At 43.1% G+C, this 26,648-nt stretch overlaps 1 protein-coding gene across 21 annotated transcripts in view; it reads right to left on the minus strand.

Annotated features, from left to right (window-relative positions):
- Rbms3 (RNA binding motif single stranded interacting protein 3) overlaps positions 1-26,648 on the minus strand; it is a 775,988-nt gene that overhangs the window by 89,799 nt on the left and 659,541 nt on the right. For 17 of the 21 annotated variants that reach the window (XM_040740056.1, XM_040740054.1, XM_040740066.1 and 14 more), the window contains 3 exons: positions 16,309-16,355; positions 4,398-4,494; positions 1,751-1,801 (listed from right to left, as the gene is read on the minus strand). In XM_040740056.1, coding sequence (XP_040595990.1) covers positions 1,751-1,801; positions 4,398-4,494; positions 16,309-16,355 — 195 coding nt within the window. The remainder of the gene's footprint in view (positions 1-1,750; positions 1,802-4,397; positions 4,495-16,308; positions 16,356-26,648) is intronic. The other 4 variants (XM_040740059.1, XM_040740068.1, XM_005075048.4 and 1 more) reach the window with 1 other exon arrangement.

Here is a 26,648-nt window from a genome sequence, read left to right on the forward strand (position 1 = left end):
CAAGCCCAACCATGATGGGAAGCATAATCATGAGAAGTGATGTGGTGTCATTGACCAGAAGCCACAGCTAGCAAAATCCAAAGAGACACATTAAAACACACACACACACACACACACACACACACACACACACACACACACTCACGCACTATTGAGGGAGAAAGATATTCTATAAACACACATGCAGACAGAACTGAAGATGTTTTGGGGTAGACGAGGAGGAATCAGAATGCTTTGGCTACAGTGCCTAGTTCCAGTTGAAACAAAGACACATGCAAGTCCCCTCCCCTTCTATCTGTCTGCGTCTCTTCCCCTCCCTCCCTATATCCCTGTTTTAGGAGTTCCAGAAGAACTGGGGATTCATCCATGACATCTGGAAAAATGTTCAGTTTACCAGATGTGCATTCCTTTTGGTCACAGGGCGATGGTGCTGACCTCAGAGAGAGACTATGAGCATTACTACTCTGTAGGTGAGCACATTATTATTTTTTTAGAATGTTATTTGTTCTTGCCAGGCACTCTGTACTCTCTCTGTGCTGGCTTTGTCTGTGCTAGGCTATATATTGCTTTGGCAGAACATGCTTGATTTTACCTCATGACTTGGAGAGAGAGCCTGGATTTTTGCTCTATATTGGACATATTGGTATAATTTATAGAACACAGGACAGATGAACTCAGGAAGCCCCCAAAATGTATAAATAAGGGAAAAGAGAGAGACTTGCAAAATACAGCCTCAACTTCTGTGGTGGTAAGATATATGTATATATATACATATATATGTGTGTGTGTGTGTGTGTGTGTTGATATATATAATTAAAAAGACAACTATTGAAATGTTACGGGCAATATGAAAAGTCCTTTTTAAAAAGATGAAATGGCAACTTGTAAATTTAGAAAACATGTTCACTGATCCTCTGAGATGCAGTAAGTGTGGTGTGTGTGTGTGTGTGTGTGTGTGTGTGTGTGTGTGTGTGGTGTGTGTGGTGTATGTGTGTGCGTATGTGTGTGGTGTGGTGTGGTATGGTGTGTGTGTGTGTGTGGTGTGTGTGTGTATGTGTTCTCTTTCTCCCTCCCTCCTTCGTTCCTTCCTGTCCTGTAGAGCTATAAAACCTACAGAACAAACCAATCACAGGAATCTTTTGCTGCGCTCTGGGCTCCTGTAATACTTCTCACTGGATACTCTGGATACTGAGGAGAGAAGCACGAGTGGGAAATCCAGCAAGTAGAAGGTACATGGACTGTTCTTAAAGACATATCTCCCACAGTAAAGCACGGCATGGCACAGACATTATCCTCAACAGCCCACCCACTTTGCTGCCCGTGCATCCTCTTTTCTTAGTAGGGGTTACAGATGCGTCACACCGAGTCTGCATTTGGCAGCGATGGTCCAAAATGTCCCCAGAACCTATCACACTACTTCACAAGTAAGGCAAAGATAGCAAAAAGAATGGGGATGCAACAAAGCTTTTCTTTGTATTTCAGGGTTAACTGTCAAGGCTTCTGACTTTCTATCTGGAGCAGAAGTCCCCTTTCATACAAATCTGTTTGGCCTCTGTCTCCACCCCTATCTCTAGCTGCCTGCATATGTACTTCTGTGACTTTTCTGGTGGCCGCTCTGCTTCTGGAGAAAGTGACTCTCTGAAAGAGTCCTGGTATATGACCAAAGCTCCACCCCAAAGCCACTAATCATCAAAAAAGCTTGCACTTGGATAATAGAAACATCGAGCCTCAGGTGACTGAGAACACTTACTGTTGGTTGCATAATGTATGGCAGATGAGGCGTCCATGAAGTACTCTGGACCTATGCATCAAACAGCATTCATTAGGACAAGGCAATCACAGAGGGAACTCGGTTCTCGTGCTCAGTGGCATTGCAATATGTCACAGCAAGAGGAGACAGGGACCCTTGGCCCTGGTTAATTTAGCAATTCCCCATCTAGGTGCCTGGCTGCAATGCCCAAACAGGCAAGGCTCTGTGTGTGTGCGTGTGTGTGTGTGTGTGTGCCCGTGTGCGTGCGTGTGTGCATGTGTGTATGCGTACATGTGTGTGCATGTGTGTCTCTGTGCGTGTGCGTGCATGTGCATGTATATGTATGTATGCGTGCATGTGTGTGCGCGTGTATGTTCGTGTGTGTGTGTGTGCGTGCCTACGTTTGTAAGCATGCATGTAGATCTAAAGGACAACTTCAGGTGTCATTCATAAGATAACATTTACCTTGTATTTTTGAGACAGGGTCTCTGTGCGTGTGCGTGCATGTGCATGTATATGTATGTATGCGTGCATGTGTGTGCGCGTGTATGTTCGTGTGTGTGTGTGTGCGTGCCTACGTTTGTAAGCATGCATGTAGATCTAAAGGACAACTTCAGGTGTCATTCATAAGATAACATTTACCTTGTATTTTTGAGACAGGGTCTCTCACTGGCTTGGAGCTTGCCAAGTAGGCTAAGCTGAATGGCCAGTGAGCCCCATGATCTGCTTGTCTCTACCTCCTTAGTTGGGGTTACAGAGTTGTAGCACTGCACCTGCTTTTTCTGTGGGTTTTTGGGGATTGTAAGCATTTTGCCGCATCCCTCACAGAAGAACCCTGAAACCTTATTATGAAGTCAGAGTTGAAGACTAAAGTCACAAAAAGCCCCAGAGACTACTGGTAGGTCAGCTCCCAGGGACATCTAGGGAGACATTGAAAGAGTCAAAGGCTGACTGTGAAAACTCCCATTTGTTCCACAACCAACCACAGCTTCTCATGCTCATGTGACCCCATCCTAGCGCTAGCCAAGCAGCAAAGGTAGTGTCAGAAAGAAATAAAACAGAAAGTGGGGAGGGATGTTTTAGGTGAGGCCAACTTAAAAACGTCTGTGATATTATTCTCTCTCATGGTAATTGGCACTGTGGATTTAAAAAAATGTACGAGAGCCACCAGCTCTTCAAAAAGGTGTCATGTGTCACCTGGATGAGAAAGTTTGTGTGAGTGGATTGTCACATAGAAAGACAGGAAGGTTTTATTTTGCAATATATTCTCACCCTCAAGTTTGCCAATATACTTCAGATTTTTTAAATGGTGCAAAATAAGATTTAACAATGCAGGAAATTGCTGTGTTCTCTTGTTTGGGAGAAGATAATCACTTTTCTGTGGATATTTTATTCATGTTACCTAAGTATTTCATGCTGTGGCTCAGTGGGTGGTCTTGAATCCATCCAGCAGGGGCCAAGATTAGAAAAAAAGACAACACACACACACACACACACACACACATACACACACACACACAATGGAAGAACAAAACTGAAACACACCTGCACACAACCTCATGGCTCCCAAGAGACAGCAAAGAAGAGGTTAGCTACCCTGGAAATACCCCATTTAACAAAGTCTGCCCCATTGGTGTGGGGATATTGTTTGAAGAGGTTGAGTGTAGAAAGGAGTGGTGTGCTTCTCGGGAATCTGTGGTTAAGGGAAAGTGCACGGAGACTTCAATTTGGTGCTCCAACAAAAGGTGTATGGAGTGACTGAGCCAGTGGAATGCCACTGGATTGGTAGCAATAGGCAACATTAGCTTCCAGCCCACTCTGGAACACCCACCCACAAGCACTTTGTGTACTACAAGGGATTCACAGGTCCACACACTTGGGCTTTCTCCTTCCCACCCTGCTTACATCCCCTCCATACGTAGCATTTACAGGCATTTTCTGATGAGGACTGGAGGAAGAGTGGTGGGTAACGCCAGAAAGAGAATGGAGTGACTGGCAGGGCTGGTGGGTAGATCCCAAGAGCAAGATGAGGAGTGGGTTTTGTGGTGGGAATGGGACCATTTCCATCCACCATTGGCTGGAACGCCTGGTTTAGGGCACACAGTGAGTCTCAGATCACCCAGATTTCCACAATGGGACCCCCAAAGTCTCATCTTTCTAGGAATAAGAAATGAGTTGAAGAGCAGGAAGAAGAAATATCTTCCCCATTGGGAGGTCACATCTAACATCTACCAGGGTACCTTTGCCAGGACAACTGTGACAAAAATGACATGACAATGGCAGACCACCCTCGAGTCAGGGATCAGCATAAAGGTACTGTTACCGAAGCCCCCCCCCCTTGTGCAATGTGAGCAACGAAAACAGCAGACTAACAGGCTGCGTTGTTTTCCAGCATGGATGTTGCTGTGCTGACGTAGGCAGGGAGAGTTCAAAGCCTGTGAGATTTGATTACTCAGTGAACTGATGCAAATAAACCTTGGGAAGCCAGGGAACCCACACTAATAGCAGGAGCATTGTCTTATTATTAAGGCATAGCTACTACGTGGGTCACAAATTTTTGTTCTAATTCTACCATGCCCTTTTGGGCTCTCGGCAGCGTATCACTGGCAAGCAAGATCTCTCGTGAGGTACAGGTGAGCAGACGTACCTGGTATGTGGAGACAGGGGAGGCGGCAATGAATGGCGTGATAGATGTCTGTGGGATCATGCGGTTGGTTGCGAGACTGTACGGCGAAGAATAAAATCTGCGGACAGAAAACAACAAAGAGAGATTCATGAAGCGGCTGCATTCCTGGTCTATAATCCCATTCAACTAAGCACGTCGGGGCAAGAGAGCCCCCACTCCTGTTTTTTCTACCATCTGGAAGGTTTACAACATCTGATTCCTCTGTCTGGGATGAATCCGCTCAACACAGGGACAGTTTTAAGTCTTCTCACAGAATCAACTGTGAACACATTGTCTTGATAACTAACTGGCAGAGAGAAGTATAAAGCCTTACACAAGGCGGTGGCGTCCAAGACTCCTGCGAAAGAACAGTGGATAGACACGGCGCCAAGCTTTCTAAGGATGGCTAGTGACTGCTCGCAGCAGTTGTATCTGTTCAGGAAATAAGAGTTCACTCCTAGGAGGTTCTAGATATTTTGTGCTAGCATCCATGCCTCCTCGGAGAACATTTTCTACGTGAAAGAGAAGAAAGGATGATTTGCATCTGGATTGAAACAAGAACTTTCCAGATCCCATCAAGGAAGTAGTATAGATAACAGAATCATGGGACATGCTCCAGGAGACTATGAGGAGCCATTAGTTTTCTCAACCTTCTGGAACCCTCATTGAACAGTTATAAGATGATACTGGGTGAGAATAGCAACTCACGAATCTGAGGGAAGAACCTTCTGGAGATCCACTACAGAGAAATTCCTAGATACAAAAACCAGGTGGATACCCATCAATGGGCAGGTTAGGACTTTGCATCTAACAGGTGTCTACTGATTTAATTCTTTAACAGGATTTTAAATCCAGTTTCTTCTCACATAGCTCCATGTACATGAAAGGCCAGAGTAGTCATCCACAGATCAAACAAGAATAGGTCACTGAGGTCACATGATTGCACTGGTGTTCCAATTGATTGGGAAAAATCAGAGATAAAGCAGTGATTGTTTTCCTTTGCTAAATGAATAGCAACAGTCAATCATGATGTTCAATTTCTAGTTAGTGGGACACAGTTTTAATTAACCCTTAGGATTCTCTACAAGGAAACATCTTGTGATACTTCTGCAGGCTACAGAAAAATTAAGATTCCCAGTTGCCAGGACTCAAGCAGTGAATGATCAGAGCAAGGATTAGTGACTTTTTATTTTACATTTATTTAAATTAAACTTATTTTATTTAGGTTTTACCAAGGATTTAAAAAACATTTTTTTATGTTTCAGTATGTGCATATGTGTCTGAGTATGTGCACTTGTGAGTGCTTTGGAGGCCAGAAGAGGGCGCTGGAGTTCCTGGAGTTGGAATTACAGATGGTTCTTCCAATGTGGATGCTGGGAACCAAATTCAGGACCTTTATAAGAGCAGTGAACTTTCTTCATTGATGAGCCATCTTTCTAATCCCTCCCAAAGATTTTTAAGGCTATATACTTAGGGTTTAAAAAAATGTGTAGATAGAAAAACATCAAACGACTAATCCAGTCTATAATATATTCTTCCTACATCTGCTTTTTAAAGGACTGTGAGGTACCCCTCCTACTAGAACATATAACAGAAGACACAGCAGGTAATTTCTGACAAGAATTCAGAGAAAATGAAACTTGCCTCTGGAGCGAACACAAAAATGATACAACTGTCTAGGAAAAAGGCGTGGCAGTTTCTATAAGCATGAATACAAACACTCTATGACCCAGGACCCTGCTCTTCCTCAGTGAGATAAAGGAAGACTTGTTTATACAAAACCCTTGCTGCAAACATGGATAGAACTTTTATTCACGTTTGCCTCAAACTGCTAACAACCAGATGTCATTAAATTTTGTAAAAAGACAATGGGTGCATCCATACAAAGGAACACTACCAAGCAATAAAAAAGAAAACACATTTGCCCTATTGCACAAGAATGGTTGAATACAGAGCCCACCCTTGCCATGGATACCTGAATACAGAGATTCCCTGTTCTCTTACATGAAGCAGTGTAGTGCTTTTACACTGCATGTACCCCTGGATTACCACACATTAACCCGAGATTACTTATAATATCTCATACAAAGCACCAGTCCTGTAAGTAGCTAGACCACATTGTCTGGAGGAGAAGGACAATTGTGAAATATAAGTTGAAGATGTGTTACACTCATTTATGCTGTGGGATGTTTGTTTAATGGTGCAAGGATGTGCTGCATTCTTTTACGTTGCATTTGTTTTACTCTGTGAAGCTGTGTTTCTGTGGCTGTCTAAAACACTCAGTTGGCCTAATAAAGAGCTGAATGGCAGATAGCTAGGCAGGAGAAATGATAGGCATCCATGCAGAGAGAATAAGTAAGAGAAGAAATCTAAGCTTGAGAGAGAGAGAGGAGGAACGAAAAAAGGAGGAGAGGAGGATACCAGGGGCCAGTCACAACGCTACACAACCAGCCATGTAGTTAGAAGGAAAGAAAGAGGTATGGAATAGAGAATGTTAAAGGACACAGAGGCAAAAGATAGATGTGATAATTTAAGTTAAAAAAAAAAAGCTGGGTAGAAATAAGCCAGGCTAAGGGCAGGTATTCATAAGTGAGAGTAAGTCTCCATGTATTTATTTGGGACCTGGCCCCCAAAGAGAGAAAAAGAAAACAACATGCAAGAATAAGACGTCTGGATGTACATGCACATTGTTTTCAAGTACGTTTTTATGTAGCTGGCGGGAAACAACAATGTGAAATCTGTGGATGAGGAAGGACAGCTGCGACCAGCGGGAATGTCAAAACAATAGGAATTATGTTACATCAAAGGTGCAAAACACTACATGTTTAAATATGCTTATATCACAATGCGGAAAAGGCAGAATCATAGAGGCAGAGTTAGGTCAGCTCCTGGTATAGTCCAGTCCTGAGAGAAGGGGCTGATTGCAAAGGACTATGAGAGGATTTAGGAGTAGGTACAGCTATTCAATACCCTGGCAGCTGTGGGTTCAGAACTGTGTGTGCTTGACACAATCATAGAGTTATATCTGAAAAGAGCAAATATGCTATTATACATGTGTCTGTCCATCCGTCAGTCCATCCATCCATCCATCCATCTATCTATCTATCTATCTATTTATATACTCAAAATTATATCAAATTGTCCTTGCTTTGGAGGATTGATTTTGGAAAGAAGGTCTCCTGTCACCTAAAGCTGGCTATTAACTAATTAAGTAACTGAGGCTGGTCTTGAAATCCTGTTCCTCCAGCCTCAGTCTCCTGAGTGCTGGGGTTATAGGTATACATCATCATGGCATGCAGAAACCCTGTTTTTGAGATGGGAATCTCACTATGAAGAATAGACTGGCCTTGAACTCGTATGAATCCTCCTGCTTCAGCTGACCAAGTGGTAGGACCACAGGCCTGTGCCATCACACTCAGTTCACACAAAATATTCATCTTTGTACACTTCATTTAATGTGCATGCGTGCTGTGCCTCCTTGTGTGTATGTTTACTATGCACGTGCAGGTGTTCACAGGGGCCATAAGAGGTTACAGGAAGCTTTGCAGCTGAGGTTAGAAGTGGTTGTGGGACATGTGACATGGGCACTGGAAACCAAAACCCAGGTCCTCTGCAGGAGCAGCTTGTGTTCATAGGTAACTCTCTGGCCCTCTATCTCCTCTTTAAAAAGTTTACTGAGCATTTACTTTGTCTACCTATGACAGGCATCACTCAATAAATACTCCTTTGTTTTGTCCCTCAAAGTGTGCCTTAGTTTATGCTCATCTGCTTACCAGTCTTCAAGGGCTTCCATTGCCAACGAGAGCAGAATTCAGCCACTGGCTTGACAACCAGGCTACTGCCAACCTCTCTACCTTCTTCTTCTACTCACTGCTCCCACAACTGAGATTCTGGAACTTTCTCCTCCTATGATTGTGTTGCTCCCAATCCCACTGAGCAGCACAGTCTGAAGTTTATCTATGCAGTTGGCGTTCCAGGTTCTGTAGCCTCACCCCTTTGTACTCCCAACTGTACCTTCTTCAGGCACTTGTAGCTAATTTAGCAACTACCATCTCTGGCTCCATTTTTTAAAATCCTTCTTCTTTATTACTTTTCTTTGCTCTATAACAGAAGAGGCAGGCAGTTTCTCATAAAATATCTCTGCTATGGACTGAATGCGTATACCACCTCCGTGGTTCATACATGGAAATCTTGACACCTGGTTTGGCTGTATTTGAAGACAAAACTGAAGAATCCATTAAAGTGAGAGGCCATAACAAGGGTGGGTCTTTGGTTAAACAGAAATTGGAATTTCAATTAAAAACAGATACCCAAGAGCCCATTCTTCCACCACCATCCCTCCAGACACAGGGGGAATAACCACTTAGCAGCTAGCAGGATGGTAGTGTTCAGAGAGCCAGTAAGGGGCACCCTCACGGAAAACAAATTATGTCCTTGATTTTGAACTTGTGAGGAGATCAACTACAGTTAAGACAATGATTTGCCTATGGTAGCCCCAGCTGAAAAATATAGCTTATTTGTTAACTATATCTCTTTAGAATGTTAGTTAAATATGGATTCTGGTGATAATGGCCTTGATGCTTAGGAAGGAGCCTGGAGCATTGTAGCAATGGAGTAACTGTTTGTTGACAGGAATGAATGAAGACAAGGCCAATGCTAGAATGTGGACCATGGAAGATGGATCCATGAAGTAGACAGAAAGTTAGAGATGAGAGCCCAGAAGAAGGAAGTCCAGCACCATATCTTGGTAAATATTCAAGGGAAGTTCAAGGAATGTCTGATTTCTAAGAATGAAGGAAATTCATAACTAGACACAGCAGTCCCCTTCTGTGAAAGATGTAGTTAGTTTCTAATAATACCTTTTAGGTTTTTGACAAATTTTGTTTATAAGGCAGTGGGCAGAGAGACTTTCCCTAAGCTGCTAAGGACATGACAGGTACCCATGGCCACTACACAAAGTGTCTGTCTCATGCACACACAATGGTGTAACTTGTGACACAAGCCCACTCTCAGCTTCTTAAACTGACAGATAAAACATGTGATGCATTTTAGTAAGGATGGTTTATTTTGTAAAATGTTCCAATTGGAGTATTAAGAATGAAAGCAATAAAAATTGGATTGACAGAGTTTGCAAAGAAATTCTGTAGGGAATGCAGAAAACAGAAATACAAAGAAACCAACCAAGTAAACGGACACTCACAAGAGGAACCCGTGGGGGAAATTTTAATGTGTTTTCTTTCTAGCTGCTCTAATCCCATCCATCAAACAGGACTGACATTTCATACTTCCCAGCATGTTCTGAAACTGTCATTCAATCAGAGTCACTTGGTACAGACAACACCCTGGGAAGAGTGGACAGAGCACTACAAACTCTCCCAATTCCCAATTTTGCGATCCTGCTGTTCGTGCTCTCTTTTCCCACCCAAAGAAGAACCAAATGAGTTTACTAAAACCTCCAGTTTTAAGCTATGCCAGGAGAGGCTGTTGTGGTAGCTGGGGCTTAGGAGGGCTGCACCCCAAAGAGAAATACTGACTCTAAAGGAAGGACCGCAGTGTGTTTGAGCCCTGACACATATCTATGCATGCTTTATAAACACTGTCTGAATGAGAAGATAGCTCAGCCAATAAAGGGCAAACACGAGGCTTGGGTTTAATTCCTAGAATGCACTTATGAAAAGCCAAGTGTGGTAGCATGACCTTTTAATCCCAGCACTGGGGAGTAGAGACAAGCAGATGGCGGAGGCTAGCTGAACACACAGCTAGCCTACTTGATGAAATTCTGGAAAGTGAGAGAAGCTGTCTCCAAAACTGTGCCCATGCGTGTGCGCGTGCACACACACACACACACACACCATATATACACATATGCACATACATATGTCATGTCACATAGAGACACAGCATATTCATACACTCAAATACGCATGCACATGAGTACAAGTGCACATACACACACGTGTAGACAACCCCAAACACAATTGCACCTGCCACATGTATACACAAGACACAGAAACAAAGCCCAGACCTTTCACACAGGCATCTATTTAAACAAATCTAAATAAAAGCTTCAAGTGGAAGTGTTATGTAATGGAGAACAGCTAGTAGGAAATCAACCCAACTTGTAGACATCACAACAAAGCTAGAGGCACTCCATGCATGTGCCTTTGTGGTTTTTATCCGGCAATGTTTTATCTGGTATGTAGTATCATGAGAGTGATGTTACATACGAGATTGTGAGAATGGATGGCTGGGGAAACTGTTCAGCCAAAAATAGTTGCTCTCTTAAGAGTTTCTTTTTGTTTAGCGACTTTTCAGATTTATTGTTTATTTTATCATTTGCCTTTATCAATGTATGTGTGTCAAAGTGTGAAGTGACTAAAATTTCAGAAGAGGCCATCAGTTCCCTTGTAACTGGAGTTACAGATGGTTTTGAGCAGTCATGTGGGTGCTAGGACCTGAACTCAGGTCCTCTGGAAGAGCATATAAGGCTCTTAGCCACTGAGCCAGTGCTCCAAAGCCATTCATACATACATACATGCATGCACACACACAAGCATATATATATATATATACACATATATATGTATATGCACATATATATTTGGGTTACTACTAGCATTACATGAAAGCCTTATTTATATATTTAGCTGAGTTCTGAGTTGAGGCAGTTCTCTATTCCTTTGACAATGTCTGGAGACAACCTGATGCTACTGACATCTGGAGAGACTGGGATCCCACAAAACATTCTGCAATGTATAGGGGGAAATGCAACCCAAACTCATCTGGCTTGACATATTAATAGTGCTGACCTCAGAACCCTGGTGTGGGCATGTGGATGCGGTTTCACATGAACTAAACACCAAATGAGGGAGGGTAAGAGAAAACTAAGCAGACTCTGAAGAACTCTGTTTACTCTAGCTGCTCATTGAAAGCCTGTTGATAGCTGTGTATGATGTGTGTGGAGTCAGGGGACTGCCTCAGATGCTGGGCCTCACTGCCCACTTTGTCTTTGAGACAATGTCAATCATTCTGCTGCAGCCTATACCCAGGCTAGCCCATCCCTGAACCCCAGGGATTCTCTTGTCCCTGCTTCCCATCTTCCTGTAGGTGTGCTGGTGTTACACACTCACACGATAGCATCCCGTTCATGTGGGTTATGGGGTTCCAAACTTTGGACCTCACTCATACACTATAGGCCCTTTGCCCACTGAGTCATCTCCCCAGCCCCAGATGCGAGTTTTTAAGAAATGCAAGGAGTTCCTGGATTTTCTGGCAGGAAAGGCAAACATGTTTCCTAAGGCCAGGAAAATGAGGGTATAGGGTCACTAATGGGGTATCAGTTTGCCTAAAGAAAGGCCATCTCAGGGGGATTTTCAGCCAGCAGTAATACTGTAAAATCTCATTTCACTCGCAATAAAAATAACACGGACATATCAATAACCCCAGGGTGGAATGTTTTTACCATAAAGAAAACATACAAAATCCTATTTGCACACCAAAATAAACAGTAAGAGCTCGTGTTTCATGTCCACAGGCAATATTGTTAGAGTTGGAACCATGAATACAATCCTCAGGGTAATACAACAGGATGAGATTAATAAGTTCTCGGTCATTTTTACTGTAATACCAACACAGCTTTCCCATTCATTTCTCTCTTAGAGTAATAAGATAGGCTTCTGTATCACTTAATATCAAATGCCTAAACCAGCTGGCAAAGAATGCCACAGGAGACATTCCCTTCTCACCTCCCACAAGAATACATCTCGCTTCAATAAAATCCTCTGAGAGCCTTTATGTAGTTTTCCGTCGGGGAGGAGGCATGGGAAAGATGTGCTTTGGAATGTGGGGAGACTCATTTCCCATCTGGCCCACTCATATTTGAAAGTGATGGGATTTCATAATGGATTGCTGGGAACAAATAAAAGCAACGGGTGACACTAAAAACGAATACTAGTAGAGTCGGGTGACACTAAAAACGAATACTAGTAGAGTCCTGCTGCGTGAGCAGAGAAGAATGGACATTTTTGTTTTGCTGAACCTGATCTATGGTAAAAATGAAATTATTCAGCTTTTCCTTTTCAGTCATGACTCGGACACTAACCTCCAACTCATGTAAAAGTGACATTGAACTGATTTCGATTGGAAACTTAGGTGGACTCAGACAGATGGAACTGGCATTTCCCAGTGACTAAACGCCAACAGCAAGTCTTAACTACGGTAGGGTTACACTGGCTAACACGTAAGGTAAACAGTTTCCCAGTGCAGTATTAGCGTGGCAGTTATGGAACTCTACTCATTTGATTGTTTTATTACTTGGTGACGTATCTAAGATCATATCCACCCCTCAACTCTTCTGTTCCAACTCCTCCCAACCTCCTTGCGACTTCATGTCCTCTTCTTTTTCATACTATCCATTATTATTGTTATTTTTACAGCTTACTGGATAGTCCTAGTGTTGCGTTATGTGCCTGCATGGAGGGCCATACAGTGGGGCAAGGGCAACACACCAGGGACTACATCTTTGAAGGAAACTGCTTCCCTCCCCCAGCAGACAAGGATCATCAGCAGTCCTCAGATAGGGGCGGGGTTCATGGGCCCCTCCTTCCTCTTGCTAGATTATTGACCGGGTTGATACGTGCACGAGGCCCCTTGGTCTTGTGCAGGCAACCACAGTTGTTGTGAGATCATGACTGTAACAGCCCCATCATGTCCAGAGTACTTAATTCTTCTCACAGTTGTAGCTACTGTTGTGGTTTGAATGTGGTGTCCGCATGCCCTGCCAGGCCCATGGAGGTGAACACCATTCTCCCAGCTGGTGCTCATGTTTTGAAAAGAGGGTTCTGAGTCCAGGAAGCTGCTTCAGGAAGTAGACAGCAAGTTTTTTGTCCATTTCTACTTCCAGGCTGTTCCTTCCTTCCTGATCTGACCAGATGTGAGCAAGCCCTGACATTCTACCGTTTGTGTGCCAGTGTGTGTGTGTGTGTGAGTGTGTAGGTCAGAGGACTGCTGTCTGGAGTTGGGTACCGCCTTTCACCGGATTGAGCCAGGGCCTTTCTTTTTGTATCTGCTGTAATGCTGAATGCTCCAGGTCAGTGAGCCACCGGTTGTGAGGTTTTTCTCTCACCTCCACTTCCTGTCTCTCTTCAGAAGTGCTGCAATTACAGAAGCACACTCCTGCATCTGGCTTTGTACATGGGTCCCAACTTTTTACTTATGTTCCATGGACTGAAAGCAGATCAACAGGCTCGGGTCATCAGGCTTGCACAGAAAGGGTTTTACCTGGCCCCCTAAATTCCTTTCTTGGCACGAGAAACACACGGGACAGTTTGTCTTCCTAGTTAGGAGATAAGACAATACTTGATAATAATATCTAAGAAGATGCAGCCAGAAACACGATTGGCAGAGGCCACAGATGGCCATGAACTTGGATACAGAACAGAAAGACTTGTTTCAGAAGACTGAAAAATGGTCGAGACCCAGCAGAGGGAAGGGACAGCGTGACACCAAACTCCGAGGGAAAAGATCAAAAGCAGGAGAGGAGGGCTTGGGCGAAGGCTCTGGGCTGACTGCAAGGGTCTAATCTGATTCTGTCAGTACAACAGAGACCATCAGGAAAGGGAATCTAGGACCTGGCTTTTCACCATGGGGCCAGTTCTCAGCGGGGGACCCACATGGAACTGCTAGACAGACCGACAGTCCCTGCGGATGGTCCGTTCCTGTTGCCCTTTTTCACGTGTGTATCAGCTTCCCTAGAACAAACTCGTGCCTTTCTACCTTGGCTATTTTAATATTCATTTTATGTGTGTGTGTATGTATGTGATTTGAGTGCTGATGCACACATGTGGGGATTGCTTGTACATGTGAGGGTCAGAGGTTAACTCAAGTGTCATTTCTCAGGATACTATATCCTCTTACTTTTTACAACAGGGCCTGTCACTGGTGTGGAAATAGTCATGCCTGCTAGGCTGGCTGGCCACAGACAGCCTATCTGTCTCTACTTCCCTAGCATTGAGGTTATAGTTACATGCCATTGTGCCCAGCTTTCCCGTAATACTGGGTTTGGTACTTGAACTAAGGTCCTTATGCTAACATGCCAAACATTTTACTGACTGAGTTCTCTCCCTAGCCTTACGCTATTTTAATCTCTCTCTGGTGTTTTTTTCTCCCACTTAGAAGATCTTCCTGCCTCAGGGACTTCTTCATCATGCCATAATGAAAAGACAACTTTTAAACCTTCAAATTCGCTCCAGCCTAACTTTCTGCACCTGCGCAGTTCCTCCATGAGAAATGTCTGCTCTTGTCAAACATTTGGCGGTCACCTCTACAGACCACCATGCTTGGGAAGCCCCTATTATCAGAGAGCTGTCCCTGATTCCTGTTGTTAATGAGCTAAGACACACACCCCCAAATGCCACGTCAAATCCCACTGTAGCTATAACACTGTCTGCCAGTTTTTCTCCCCTCCTTTCCTCCCTCCCCCTCCCTCCACCCTCCGTCCCTCCTTCCCTCCTTCCTTCCCTCCCTCCTTCCTTTGTCTTCCTGTCTCTTCTCCTCCTCCTTTTTTGGTTTTTCAAGACAGTGTAGTATTTCTCCATGTAGCCCCAGATGTCCTGGATCTTGCCCTGTAGACTAGACTGGCATTTAACTCAGAGATCCGCCTGCCTCTGCCTCCTGAGTGCTGGGATTAAAGGCGTGGGCCTCCATTCCTGGCAGTGCTGTCTTTTTTCTGCCCCAGATAGACTTGAGGAGATGTAAGGCTCTCCTAAATGTGGTGTTTGATTCTCATCTCCACCTCTGGCAGACCTAATTATGTACCGTTTGGGCAATGGGAACAGGCACTCTCACTCAAATGGCACAGCATTAGTGTAGGAAACCAACTGCTTTCACTGTCAGGTATAAGCTCTGGGCTGCATCTGAGAATCCAAGCACGCTACAACAGCTTTGCGAACAGCTGAGCAAGAGGGAAAGTCGGAGAGAACATGATACTTTGAAATTAGTGATAATGCCATCTTGGGATAATGACCCTGTCATTATGTGGCTGATACCTATAATTTTGATGCTATATATTTAACAATTTCTGAGTAAACTGATAGAACATCTAAATTTCACTCCTATGTGCCCCAGCAAAATATTTATTGATCTAAACAGCAATGATCACAACTGTGATTAAACTGCTAATGTACAATTAACTATAAAATCATTGTATTTTTTCTATTTCTAACAGTATGAACTCCATAACCAAACATCAGACAGGTCCAGGTCACCGTCCCCATTCTAATTATGGGATGAAAATAGACAACCAGCAATACTCAGGGCCAATAGCAAGTCAGCTAAAGCCAATCAAAGGGAACTAGAAGACAGCAAAAAAAATTAATAATCCCAACCAAATTACAGAACAGTGTTAGAGAGGCCACACCGTATGTTTCAACAGTCTTGGATTTGGGAGGCATGATTCAAAGCTAAATAAGAGGCTACACATGTCCCAACACAGACTAAAAGGAAGAGAGAAGATATAATGACCTGAACAAGTGTGACCATGACCTTAACTCCACTGCAGAAATGAACCTGGCCAAACATTAGGCATCACTTACGGTTGACCTCCATGGAGACAGCTGGGACATATGCTACTAATGTTCCCTCCTCACCTACATCTTCCTCCCATGTCAGTGTTGAGGCACAAGAGGACTGGAAAAGATGAGCTGAGGGAAAGCCTTAGAACTGTGGAAGCAGCTATCCCAAGCACTTCTCAGAAGAAGCAGACAACAGCAGGAAATGCTTGTCCAGCAAGCCATACACAAAAGGAAACCATACCCGGCCATTTTTCTTTGATAAAGACTCAGAGCCAGAAACTACTTAGAAGAAAATAAAAACAGAGAAAATAGGGTCTACTTACCCATTCTGCAGGGCGGCGGTGGGGTCATAGGTCAGAGCCATGCCAGCCTGCATAGAAGAGGGGAAGAATAGAAAACATTTCTCAACATTTTTATTATAGAGCCAAAAAATTCAGTTGTTGCTGTTGTTGTTGTTGTTTTTAAAATGCTAGGCCATGTGGCTAATGGAGAGGCAGGCTTATTCTGCTTTTAAGTATAAGGCTACCTTCAAAAACCAAAATGCTATGCTTCTATAGTCAGCAGTAGTTTCAGAAGAGCAAATAGACTTCATTGTGGCCACTCTACGGCCATCTTGGTCCCTCCCTGCATCATGACTTTGATCCCCAACTCCCTGGAGTAGGCAGAAGCAACCTTTGCTCTGTTCCATCCATGAAGACGTCAAAGTTGGATGAGGTCAGTGGCTCGATCAGGGTCACAAACTTACTGTTAGCATTGGGCTAAGGGCTACTGCTATAATAGCAAAGGCAGTCACAATCCTGTCACTGTTACTGAATCTGTAATTCTGTCTTCCCACAAGGGATGTCTGTCTACCAAGTACCCCAAGCTACCGAGAAGCACTTGGGGGTACATCCTGTTTAAAGGACACCCACATCTCCCCACTTACCCTGCTACATGGAAATCAGAGACAACATGCTACTCATCAATTACATGGTAGAGCCCTCTGCCCTGATACCGGTAAGAAGGGAGGCACCTTCCTGTGTGACTCAGAACCCTGTCATGCAGCTGTCTATCTGTGTCACTATAACTTTCCCAGTCAGTCCCTTAGTCAAAACGACAGTCCATCTCAGTGTCTGCCATGAACCCTGAAACCTGAGCCCTCACACCCACATCTTCTGACATGGGATCCCTGAAGCTCTTCAGTTACAGGATTGTCTTGGGGCTCCAATGAAGTCTGGGTACCATCTCTCCTGGGGTGGGAGAGACTTCTTTCCCAGGGAGGGAAAGACTTCTTTATGCTATGCAGACACACAAACATGGTATAGAGGGACAGCCTTGGTATTCCAGGAACCTCTGTATGGCTACCACTTGTAAACAAAAACAAAATATAGAGAGGAATTTAAACAGTTCAAATTATCTTTAGTGTGATATGTCTATTTTTTTAAAAAAATTACTAACTGAATTTTATCAGTATGAATTTTCTCTTTTTGATAGCCTGACATATTTATAAAATCCATAACCACTGGGGGAACTGGGTATATATAGGAACTCGTGCAAAGTTTTATAACTTCCCTCGAATTCATAATTCTTTAAAATAAAGAGATAGGAAATATAAATGAATGAGCTTCCAGGACTTCTCAAGGTAGAAGAAGAAAAGCATCAAAAAAAATTAAAGACACAAAAGAGCCTTGTGTTTGAGGGTTTCCCCCCACAGGATTTAAGCAAGTTTCCTCATCGGATTCCTTGGATTGTTAACACTTAACTGAACGGAACTGTGTCATGTTACATGGGCTCTGACACACAGTGCTGCCTGCTGCCTTCAAGCTTGCATTTCTCCTATGATTTCCACATTTCATGTTGTTATTTCGATGGGAATGAGGACCTAAAGCGTGACACCATGGATGATCAGACGTGACACGATGGGAGAGAGTTCATAATCTGACATGAAGCTTGCAGAATGGTTGAGGTGTCTGTTACAAGTCAGCAGAGGTGCCTGGATATCTCCACAGAGGAAGTTTACCAAGCCCCCTAAGCTATGGGGAGCAGGGACTGCGTCTGATATGACAGACACACATTGAAGCATTAATTAAAGGGGCAGACAATTTCCCTTGCCTACTGCATGGCAGGCAGAAGAATACACCTGGAACAGTGAGCCGCCGGGCAAGGGGTGCCTTGAGTGAGGGATGGGGGCAGAATCTAGTGAAGTTTGCCCCACCTACTCCAGGATTTTGCCTAGAAAAGTTCTGCCTGTGAGAACCTCCAGCTGGAAGAGACAGTGTCAGGTCACATGCATTTGGAACCGGGTGGGTAACAAAGTCAGGCAAGGGATTTTGTTTTCAACTAAAGTGCTGGCTGGGTGTCACGGCCCAGAGACAGCACTTGTCTGCACCTGGGGCTCACCTTGAGCGTGACAGATTGCCGAGTTAGGATGCTAATATGCTCTTGATGCAGACTCTGCATTCAATTTCCCTTTGTCTCTCCCCACAAAGATGGGGAAGAAATTGATTGTGCTGCTCTGTCTAGCCCCTTTAGACAAAGCCAGAGGCATGAAATCACCATTATGTAATCACCAAATATGATGGCATGTTGACAAACTCCAGAGTCACAGGGAAAAAATAACGTAAAATATCTTGGAACAAAATGAAACGGTCACACCCGATGTTTAAAAGAGTGATGTTTAGTCCGGCTGTCTTCTTCCAAAGGGAGCTCGTTATGTTCACAAGAGTCCTCTATGTCTCCCGTTCACATGGTTTGTATATTAGCGGCACAAATAACTTATTTTAAACAAAATTCGGCACTTACATCTCTTTAACAACAGCTAAGCATTGCTTTAGTATTTCAGCCATAATAGGACATGTCTAGGACTCCTAGGTACAATATCTATGAGAGATAAATATTTTAGGAAAGAACAAACTCTTTGTTGGATAGAGCATTATTGCTGTTTGAGTTTTGTTAATATGTTCAGGATGGCCCGGAATTTGTGATCCTCCTGCCTCAGGCATACACCACCAAGCCAAAAGTGAAAGTAAGTTTATTTTTAATAAAATTGGGACATTCTCTGAAATAGGTCAGAAGACTGACTTAGGAGCTGGATATTGACTTTTCATAGCTAAGAGATTTAGTGGGGTTATATCAACAGGTGACAATTATAGACAGCATGCATCGAATCACATTAGGAGCAGGCATTTCTGCTTCACAGTGATCCACTGGACAGAAACACTCATTCTTATCTGAGAAGAGAGACCCTGTGACACACAGCCAGGAAGATGGTTAGTAGAACTGTTTCCTTCCTCTTCACCAAGTTTATCTTGACACACAGTGTGTCCCATGCACTGTGCAGAAGTGATCCTGAGAACTTCTAGGCTGCTGTGGCACCACTTTAGAAAATCTCACGTTGTGGATTAGATAAATGCCTGGTCAGTAACTTAGGGAGCAAATCAGAGACTTCAAGGGAAATGTGGATTTGCACCTCACTTAAATGTAGGTTTTCAAATGAACCCTGACTGTATCCTTAGGAACCCTGATTTTATCAGCAAAACTTCGCTTTGAGAAATCTGAGGTAGACTCAGTTCCACCAAACTTGTGAAGAAGTACTGGGCTGTTGGCAGACCTGGGGAAACAAGAGCACCCTTGTGGAGATCATACAGCTCATGGTACATGAGCCAACAGCTTGCCTGAGCTGACTTGTGGTTTTGTCTCTGGAGGAGTGAGAGGAAGAGGGAGACAGGTCAGCCCTCCTCCTGGTGGAGGACCTGCTGCTAAGCATCACCTGGACTCCTCCTAGAGGATTGTTGGGAATTGGGAGAAAGCAGTATTGCAGATTTATCACTTTCAAAATAGCAAAGGCAGCCAGAGAGCCAAGAGAAGTGAGTTCTTTATGACTGATGGAATCAAACCAAGAGGAGCCATAAAGCTGTTGTTTTGGTATGATGTCATTCCCAAATTTCTGCTTCTTGGCTTCTTCTATAAATGTTCCTGCCAGAGGATGTCGGCCTTATATAGCAACATGGAAGGACAAGATAAAACAGATGCCAAGAGATCGCAGGTTGGAAAGCTGAGAATGCCTAAGCATTTCCAGGAAGAGCTTGGTCAGTAAGAAGAAACAGGAGAAAGGGTACTCTCTCTTCTTATACATACATATGTACATACATACACATATATAATACCATAATTGCATATAACATATTACATATTACATAATATGTATTAACGTTATGTGTACAAGTGTTTTGTTTGCTCCATGGATATGAGTGTATCCTGTACTTGTAGTGAACACAGAGGTCAACAGACATGTCATATCCTCTGGAAATGGAATTACAGACAATTGTGAGCCACCATGCAGGTCGATCAAATCCAGGTCCTTTGCAAGAGGACTTGAGCTCTTAACCATTGCTCTTGGCCTGCCAGACCATCTCTCCACTTCCTGTTCTGTATTGCTTTAGACTGTGATTTAAAATAGCCCTGTCTTCCCCTAAGTTGCTTTTTGGTAGGAATTTAGTCACAACAATGAGCAAAGTAGACAACACAGGGAGCTTGTTTCTAATCACAATCTAAACGTCTGAATTTTACAGATTCTAAGACACAGTTTTGTTTTTCTCACATCTTAATATCTGTGAAATTAGTATTTCCCTAATTGCTGACATTTCATAGTTTGTCAAGTCACTTTTCTCTCTTTTTAGTGGTATTTAAAATAATACAACTGTTCATCTTTAACCAATGGTGTTTTGCAGTCATTGATGTGGCAAATGTACCATCAAATCTACTATGGCACGGTGTCCAAGCATGCAAAATGCAAGATTCAGAGGCTGTGATGGGTGAACCTAAGATGACCAAGCGAGGGTATCTGGGAGACTGAGCCAGATCCTTCCAGGTTCCAAGGTAAGTTTGATGCTACCTGGAACATGGAAGCTACAGCTGCCAAGCCATTAGTAGGTGTGATCACAAGGCCTTTGACAAGCTAGGGTTGTCAGGACATGCCAGTAATTCCAAAAATAACACAGTTGATTGATGCCACACTTAGCTATCATGGCCTCCTTGTTAGATTCGGTCTGGGAACATGCAGATCAGCCTTTAGCCTTTCTTCCTGGAGAGGCATGCTGTAATATTCCTTGTCTCAAGTTACTTCTAGACCGGGCACACATAACCCCTCTCCAAGGACATAAGATTTTCCACACTTTTTTTCCATGACAATATGGGTTAGGCAGAGGACTGGACACATCAATTATATTTGATGCAAAATTACCATATCATGGGGACTTAAAATCCTTAATTGCTATCTTTAGTCATCACGCATCAACACTGGGCTCAGAGCTTCAGGAAAGGGTACTTGATCAAATAAAAACATGTTAGTGCCAAGAAGCTAAGTTATTGAGGTTCTTTTTTATGAGAAGGGACTCCCCTTCAGCCTGCTCCCTGAATCTCAGATGCAGCATATGCAGTAGATAAAGCCACATCTGGAGGGCCGGCTAGCAGACCCAACTCACCAAAGCAGGCGTGTGAGCTCACAGCTAGCTGCTGCTTCCCAGGTCACATAGGCAAAGACTTGCCTTCAGTTCAAGGTTTAGAAGACTCCTGGCAGAACCTGGCAGGATCAGGAGACAGATCTTAATTCTTTTCTACTTGAGCAGTGTGTGCCAAACACTTTGTGATAGACACGAAGGAGTTAGTGGTAAATGATTTAGACAACGTCTCTATGCCTGCAAAAATGGTCTAAGATATCCCAAGTCTGGTCAGTATTACTAAAGTTTTCCAGCAAATTCTTTAAAATGTAATTTCATTGGAATCATGATCCAGTTTCTCCTGGAAGTGTGTTTGTTTCTAGTGGCTTGTGAGGACAGCACTTCAGGGCAGCCACTTTACTAAAATGTAAGTTTATTTTAAGATTCAGTGCTATCAGAGTAAATTACAGATCATCTGGTTAATAACAGAAATGCATCTTCCTGGGCTCACTATCAGACTCTTTTCTTGTTCAGTGAGAAGGATGGTGGCAAGAGGCTGAGCAAGGCTTCAGGACCACAGCACCATCCAGAACACATCTAGCCGATGGCTGGGAGATGCTGTGTTGAGCTGTGCCTTGTGCTCTTCACTGATGATGGTGCCTCAAAGCAGAAACTGCAGGGTCACACTGGTAGTCATTAGTGATACCCAAATGTTTTCAAGAACCTCAAAAAAATCTGTCCCTATGTGTAAGCCTCTTTCTCTCCAGGTTTTATGTGGCTTGTTGGTGACATGCTTGCCATTCCATCTAGAACTATCTGTGTGCTGTGGAACATCATTGTTTTCCATATCATTGTGGCTTAAATTGTTTCCCAATGAGGTGAATCAGTAGCTTTCTCCTTATATGCAAATGAGAATATTGTAAATGATAGAACGAATTTACTGTTAAATTAAAGATTTTTTAAGGTGTGTTAATAATGGCATTGGGTCACAAGTTTAGTGGTCTTTAATTCTGAACTAACTGGTCACACTGAGAATCATGACATTAATGGAACAGAATTAAAGCTGTGTTCATGCTCCTTAGGATGTCTTGAACTTGTTGAGTAAGAGTGCAAATCTGTCATTGTCTTTAAACCCATGACTACTGGCAAATAACTTTAAAATAGTATTCAAATAAGGGCAATGCTGACACATTGTACCATAACTTGGTGTTTGTAGGGGCATTATGTGCTAAGTTAATGGGAGGGGAGAAACCTTAACCAACATACTAGTTTATGCTCAGCAGCAAAGTCACACACACACACACACAAAAACCAAGTGGATTCTTCTCATTCACTAGTTATGTGTTTTAAATCATTACAAACACTGAGCTTGCTAAAGATTGAAAAGGTGCTCTAAAAAGCAAAAATGCAGGCTCAGGTTCTTCTACTATCTGGTCAAGAGATTTTCGTTTATATTAGTACTTGTACTCTTGCTTTATGTCTGAGCTAAAGACAGGTGGTTTTTTGTTGTTATTTTTAATGTTTTTTATTCATGTGTATGTGAATATGTCTGTGTGTGTGAGTGAGTATGTGCACATGAATACAGATATTTATGGAAGTCAGAAGAGGGGTCGGATGAGCTGGAGTCACAGGAAGTTGTGAGTCACCTAACATGGGTGCTGGGAACCACTCTCTAAGAACAGCAAACACCATCTCTGGAGCCCTAAGGTAATGTTACTGCTGTTACTCATTTTTTAAGATAGGCACTCACTTAGTTCAGACTGATCTTGAACTTGCTATGTGGCTTTGAGGTCAGGTGTTGCAGTCTATCATGGTCTGGCAGCTTGCTCCAAAGCTCAGTAACATGAGGGACTCCCTCCCTAGTGAGACTTCCTGTTCTCTACCTGCCCTTACTGGAGAATTTTCAAGGCCAGGAGGACTGACCTTATCTGAAACCTGTCTCTAAGCCTGCATGCCTGATTTATCTCTACTGTGACACTTGGCACAGATTCCCGCTAGAAGCCTTCACACCGCCGCATATATGGTAACTAAGACTTGTAGTAGGAGCTTTGCTATAGGACCCTGCTGCCACAAATGAAACTTTATGGTAGGACTATACCACTTAATACAAATTAGGGTTTATCCTCAGGCTTCCCAAACCTATATATTTCCTATACTCTGGGACAGTTGAGCTGATTCACTGAAGTCATCTCCTGGAGGGCTGTCTCCACCATATCCACAGCCATCTGAACCCTGTCTTCTCCCTGCTTCAGCTGCTCCCAGCTCACTGACAGGCCGACACCCCCGAGGAAGAAGGAGAACCACAAAGGCTGTCTGTGAACTTCTGATCTTCCTGCTCTAGTTGGGTCCTGAGGATCTAAGTCATGTCACCAGGCTTGGGGGAAAGCAATTCTGTTTGCTGAGCCATCTATCTCACCCAGCCCAGAACAACTTTGGATATTAATTTTGCCTTCTCATTATATGCAGAATAAGTCAGTTAATAATCCATCTCCTTTCTCTTCTAAAAATGTGTTATACGTTTTGTCATTTTTCAACAGTCCTTAGTCTTTTTCATGGTTTGTAGCAATGGCTTTGTTTTATTCTTTTTTCTTTCAACTTTTCCCTCTGGGTCCTCTTCCTCTCTGTCAGCCTTTGACTTTATGATTTTATGAACTTCAAGGGAAAAGAATTGGCCAAAACCCTTACAAACAAACATCTAATATTTCAGTGTTAAGTAATGATTTGTGATTCAGAGTGCAATCTTACTAAAATCTTGTATGATGTGGGGCAAACATAAAATACATTAATTTCTAGTTTTTGATAAACTTTATATCATAAGTAAAAAGAGCATTATATTGGCAACAGATTTTATTTCTATCATTTTGAAGAGAAAACATTATTTTTACATGTATTTAGAGAGAGAGAAACAGAGAGTGTGTGTATGTGCATAGTTATGTGCACACACCGAGTAGAGGTGGTTCTCAGTAGACCTGGGGCTATGTGATGGTATCACCAAGCTACAACATAGCCACATTCTATGATTCTGTAGCTAGCCAGGCATTTGCCGCTAAGTCATACTCTGGTCATCTGGTCTCCTGTGCTGTCTCTAACAATGAACATGCACCACTAGTTATCACAACCCCACTGGAAGAAGTTGATGATGAACATGCACCACTAGTTATCACAACCCCACAGGAAGAAGTTTATGGACTCAGAGTGCATGCCAGGAGTTGTGTCTCAGTTCAGAGGTCATGGAACTTATGACTTAAACTCTAGAACCTTTCACTTAGCCTAAAAGTGGCAGGAAAATTATGAAGAATAGTACCACAGAGGGTGATACTCTTCAGTCTGTAACATTTGCAAGGGATTATTACTCTGCCCACCTCAGAGAAGGATGGAGATTTCACAGAGTAGCCACATACAAAGCTCAGGATGTTCATAAACCCTGTTCCCCAGGGGGCCTCAACATGTGGGCCAGAGAGGCCTCCAATGAACAGGGCAACATGGGCCTTCCCAATTGTGGGAAACTCCTCAGTTTGTAAAACGTGTGAATCAATGTCTCCATGATGCATTCAAACAAATGGTTAATATTTAGGAACAATACAGCTGTGAACAATGATCTGTGGCTGCTACTCTGGTTACTTTTATTACTGTTTTGGTCTTTGTTTTCTTACTTTGGTGTCAGTTTTATAGATCTGAGCCTAATTATGGATAATCCTTTGGTATTTTTTTAATGTCACTTAGCTTTTATGGATTGTGTTCTATTTTTCTTTGACAGGGTCTCACATCCCTTCTGATGTTGAGTTCACTGTATATCTGAGACTAAATGTTCTGGCTTATTTTGCAGAGAACCTGGGTTTTGTTCCTAGGAGCTCATGAATACTCCATCTCTGAGGGATCCTACCCCTTTTCATAGCCTCTGTGGTACCTGCATTGAACTCATGCATGTGTACATGTATGTACAACACAACACAACACACACACACACCCCACAAACACACAGAGCAAGTGCTCTTCAGTGCTAAGCTATCCAGAGACCAACTTTCAAGGGACTCCTGCCTTTACCTGTAGCTGAAGATGGAGCCCAGTGTTTCATACATTCTAGACAAGTGCTCCAACACCCATCTATCTCCTCAGCTCTATTTTACACATTATTTTGAGGGAGGGTGTCACTTTGAAGCTTTCCTTGGGCTCAGTGGCCATGTATTTGCTGCAGCTTTGATGAGGAGGTTGTACCACAAGACCTGGCCTTCTTTTACAAGGACATCTTTTATGCAGAGATGTCCGATTGAGAAAGTATGAAAACAAGCATGGAAGATACCATTAGAGTGGTTTCTTGCTGTAAATACGCACACTATGCACCTGTATCTTACATCTACAGGGTAAAGTCGCACCTGCTGAGTGAACAAATAACAACAGATGAAAGCAGTCACAAGGATGAGGCTGAAGTGGATCACAGAGATGCCAGGATTGCCTGTGGTCACCTTTGTTCAAAACAGAAACACACACAAGCCAGCTAAACCACAACGTACAGCTCAAAGAGAACTGCAAATCTGAATATATGATGTAGCCTTTTGTGACTGGCATGGCTACTGACTGTCACTGAAATCTAAAAGGATACCTTTTTCTCAGTCATAAGAGGATTTAGAGTGAGTGATAACTCAGGGCCTTGGGACTGGGTGTTTGTCCTGGCCTTATATTCTAAAATAGTATGCAGATGGCTACACAGCCTGTGTAGCCTGCCTCCACTTACTGCCAAGGAAGGGAAGTCTTGTTAATACTGGCTTTGAATAAACAAAGTCACAGAACTGTAGTACAGAGGGCATTCTCAGCTGTCACCGAAACAGACAACATAATACAACTTTCCTGGTCATAACAAACTCCTTTGCTTAAATGACAATGATAAAATCAAAACATGAAACTTGGGTGAATGTGTGTGTGTCTGTGAGTGTGTGTATGTATGTGTGTGAATGTGTGTGTATATGTGTGAGTATGTGAATGTATGTGTGTGTCTGTGAGTATGTGTACGTGTGTGTGAGTATGTGCCTGTGTGTGTGTCTGTGAGTTTGTGTATATGTGTGTGTATGTGTGGATGAGTGTGTGTATGTGTGTGAATGTGTGTGTGAGTGTGTGTGTGTATGAAGCTAAGCTTACTCATATACATTCATTGCATTTATAGACCTATATCTTGGGCTAGTAAAAATGCATTAAACTTTATCTTCAAATAAGGCTGTCTGAGAAGATAAAAACGTACAACACCGGCAAGT

Source organism: Mesocricetus auratus, unplaced genomic scaffold, assembly GCF_017639785.1.
Source record: "Mesocricetus auratus isolate SY011 unplaced genomic scaffold, BCM_Maur_2.0 Super-Scaffold_100691, whole genome shotgun sequence".
In the NCBI taxonomy this organism is placed as follows: domain Eukaryota; kingdom Metazoa; phylum Chordata; class Mammalia; order Rodentia; family Cricetidae; genus Mesocricetus; species Mesocricetus auratus.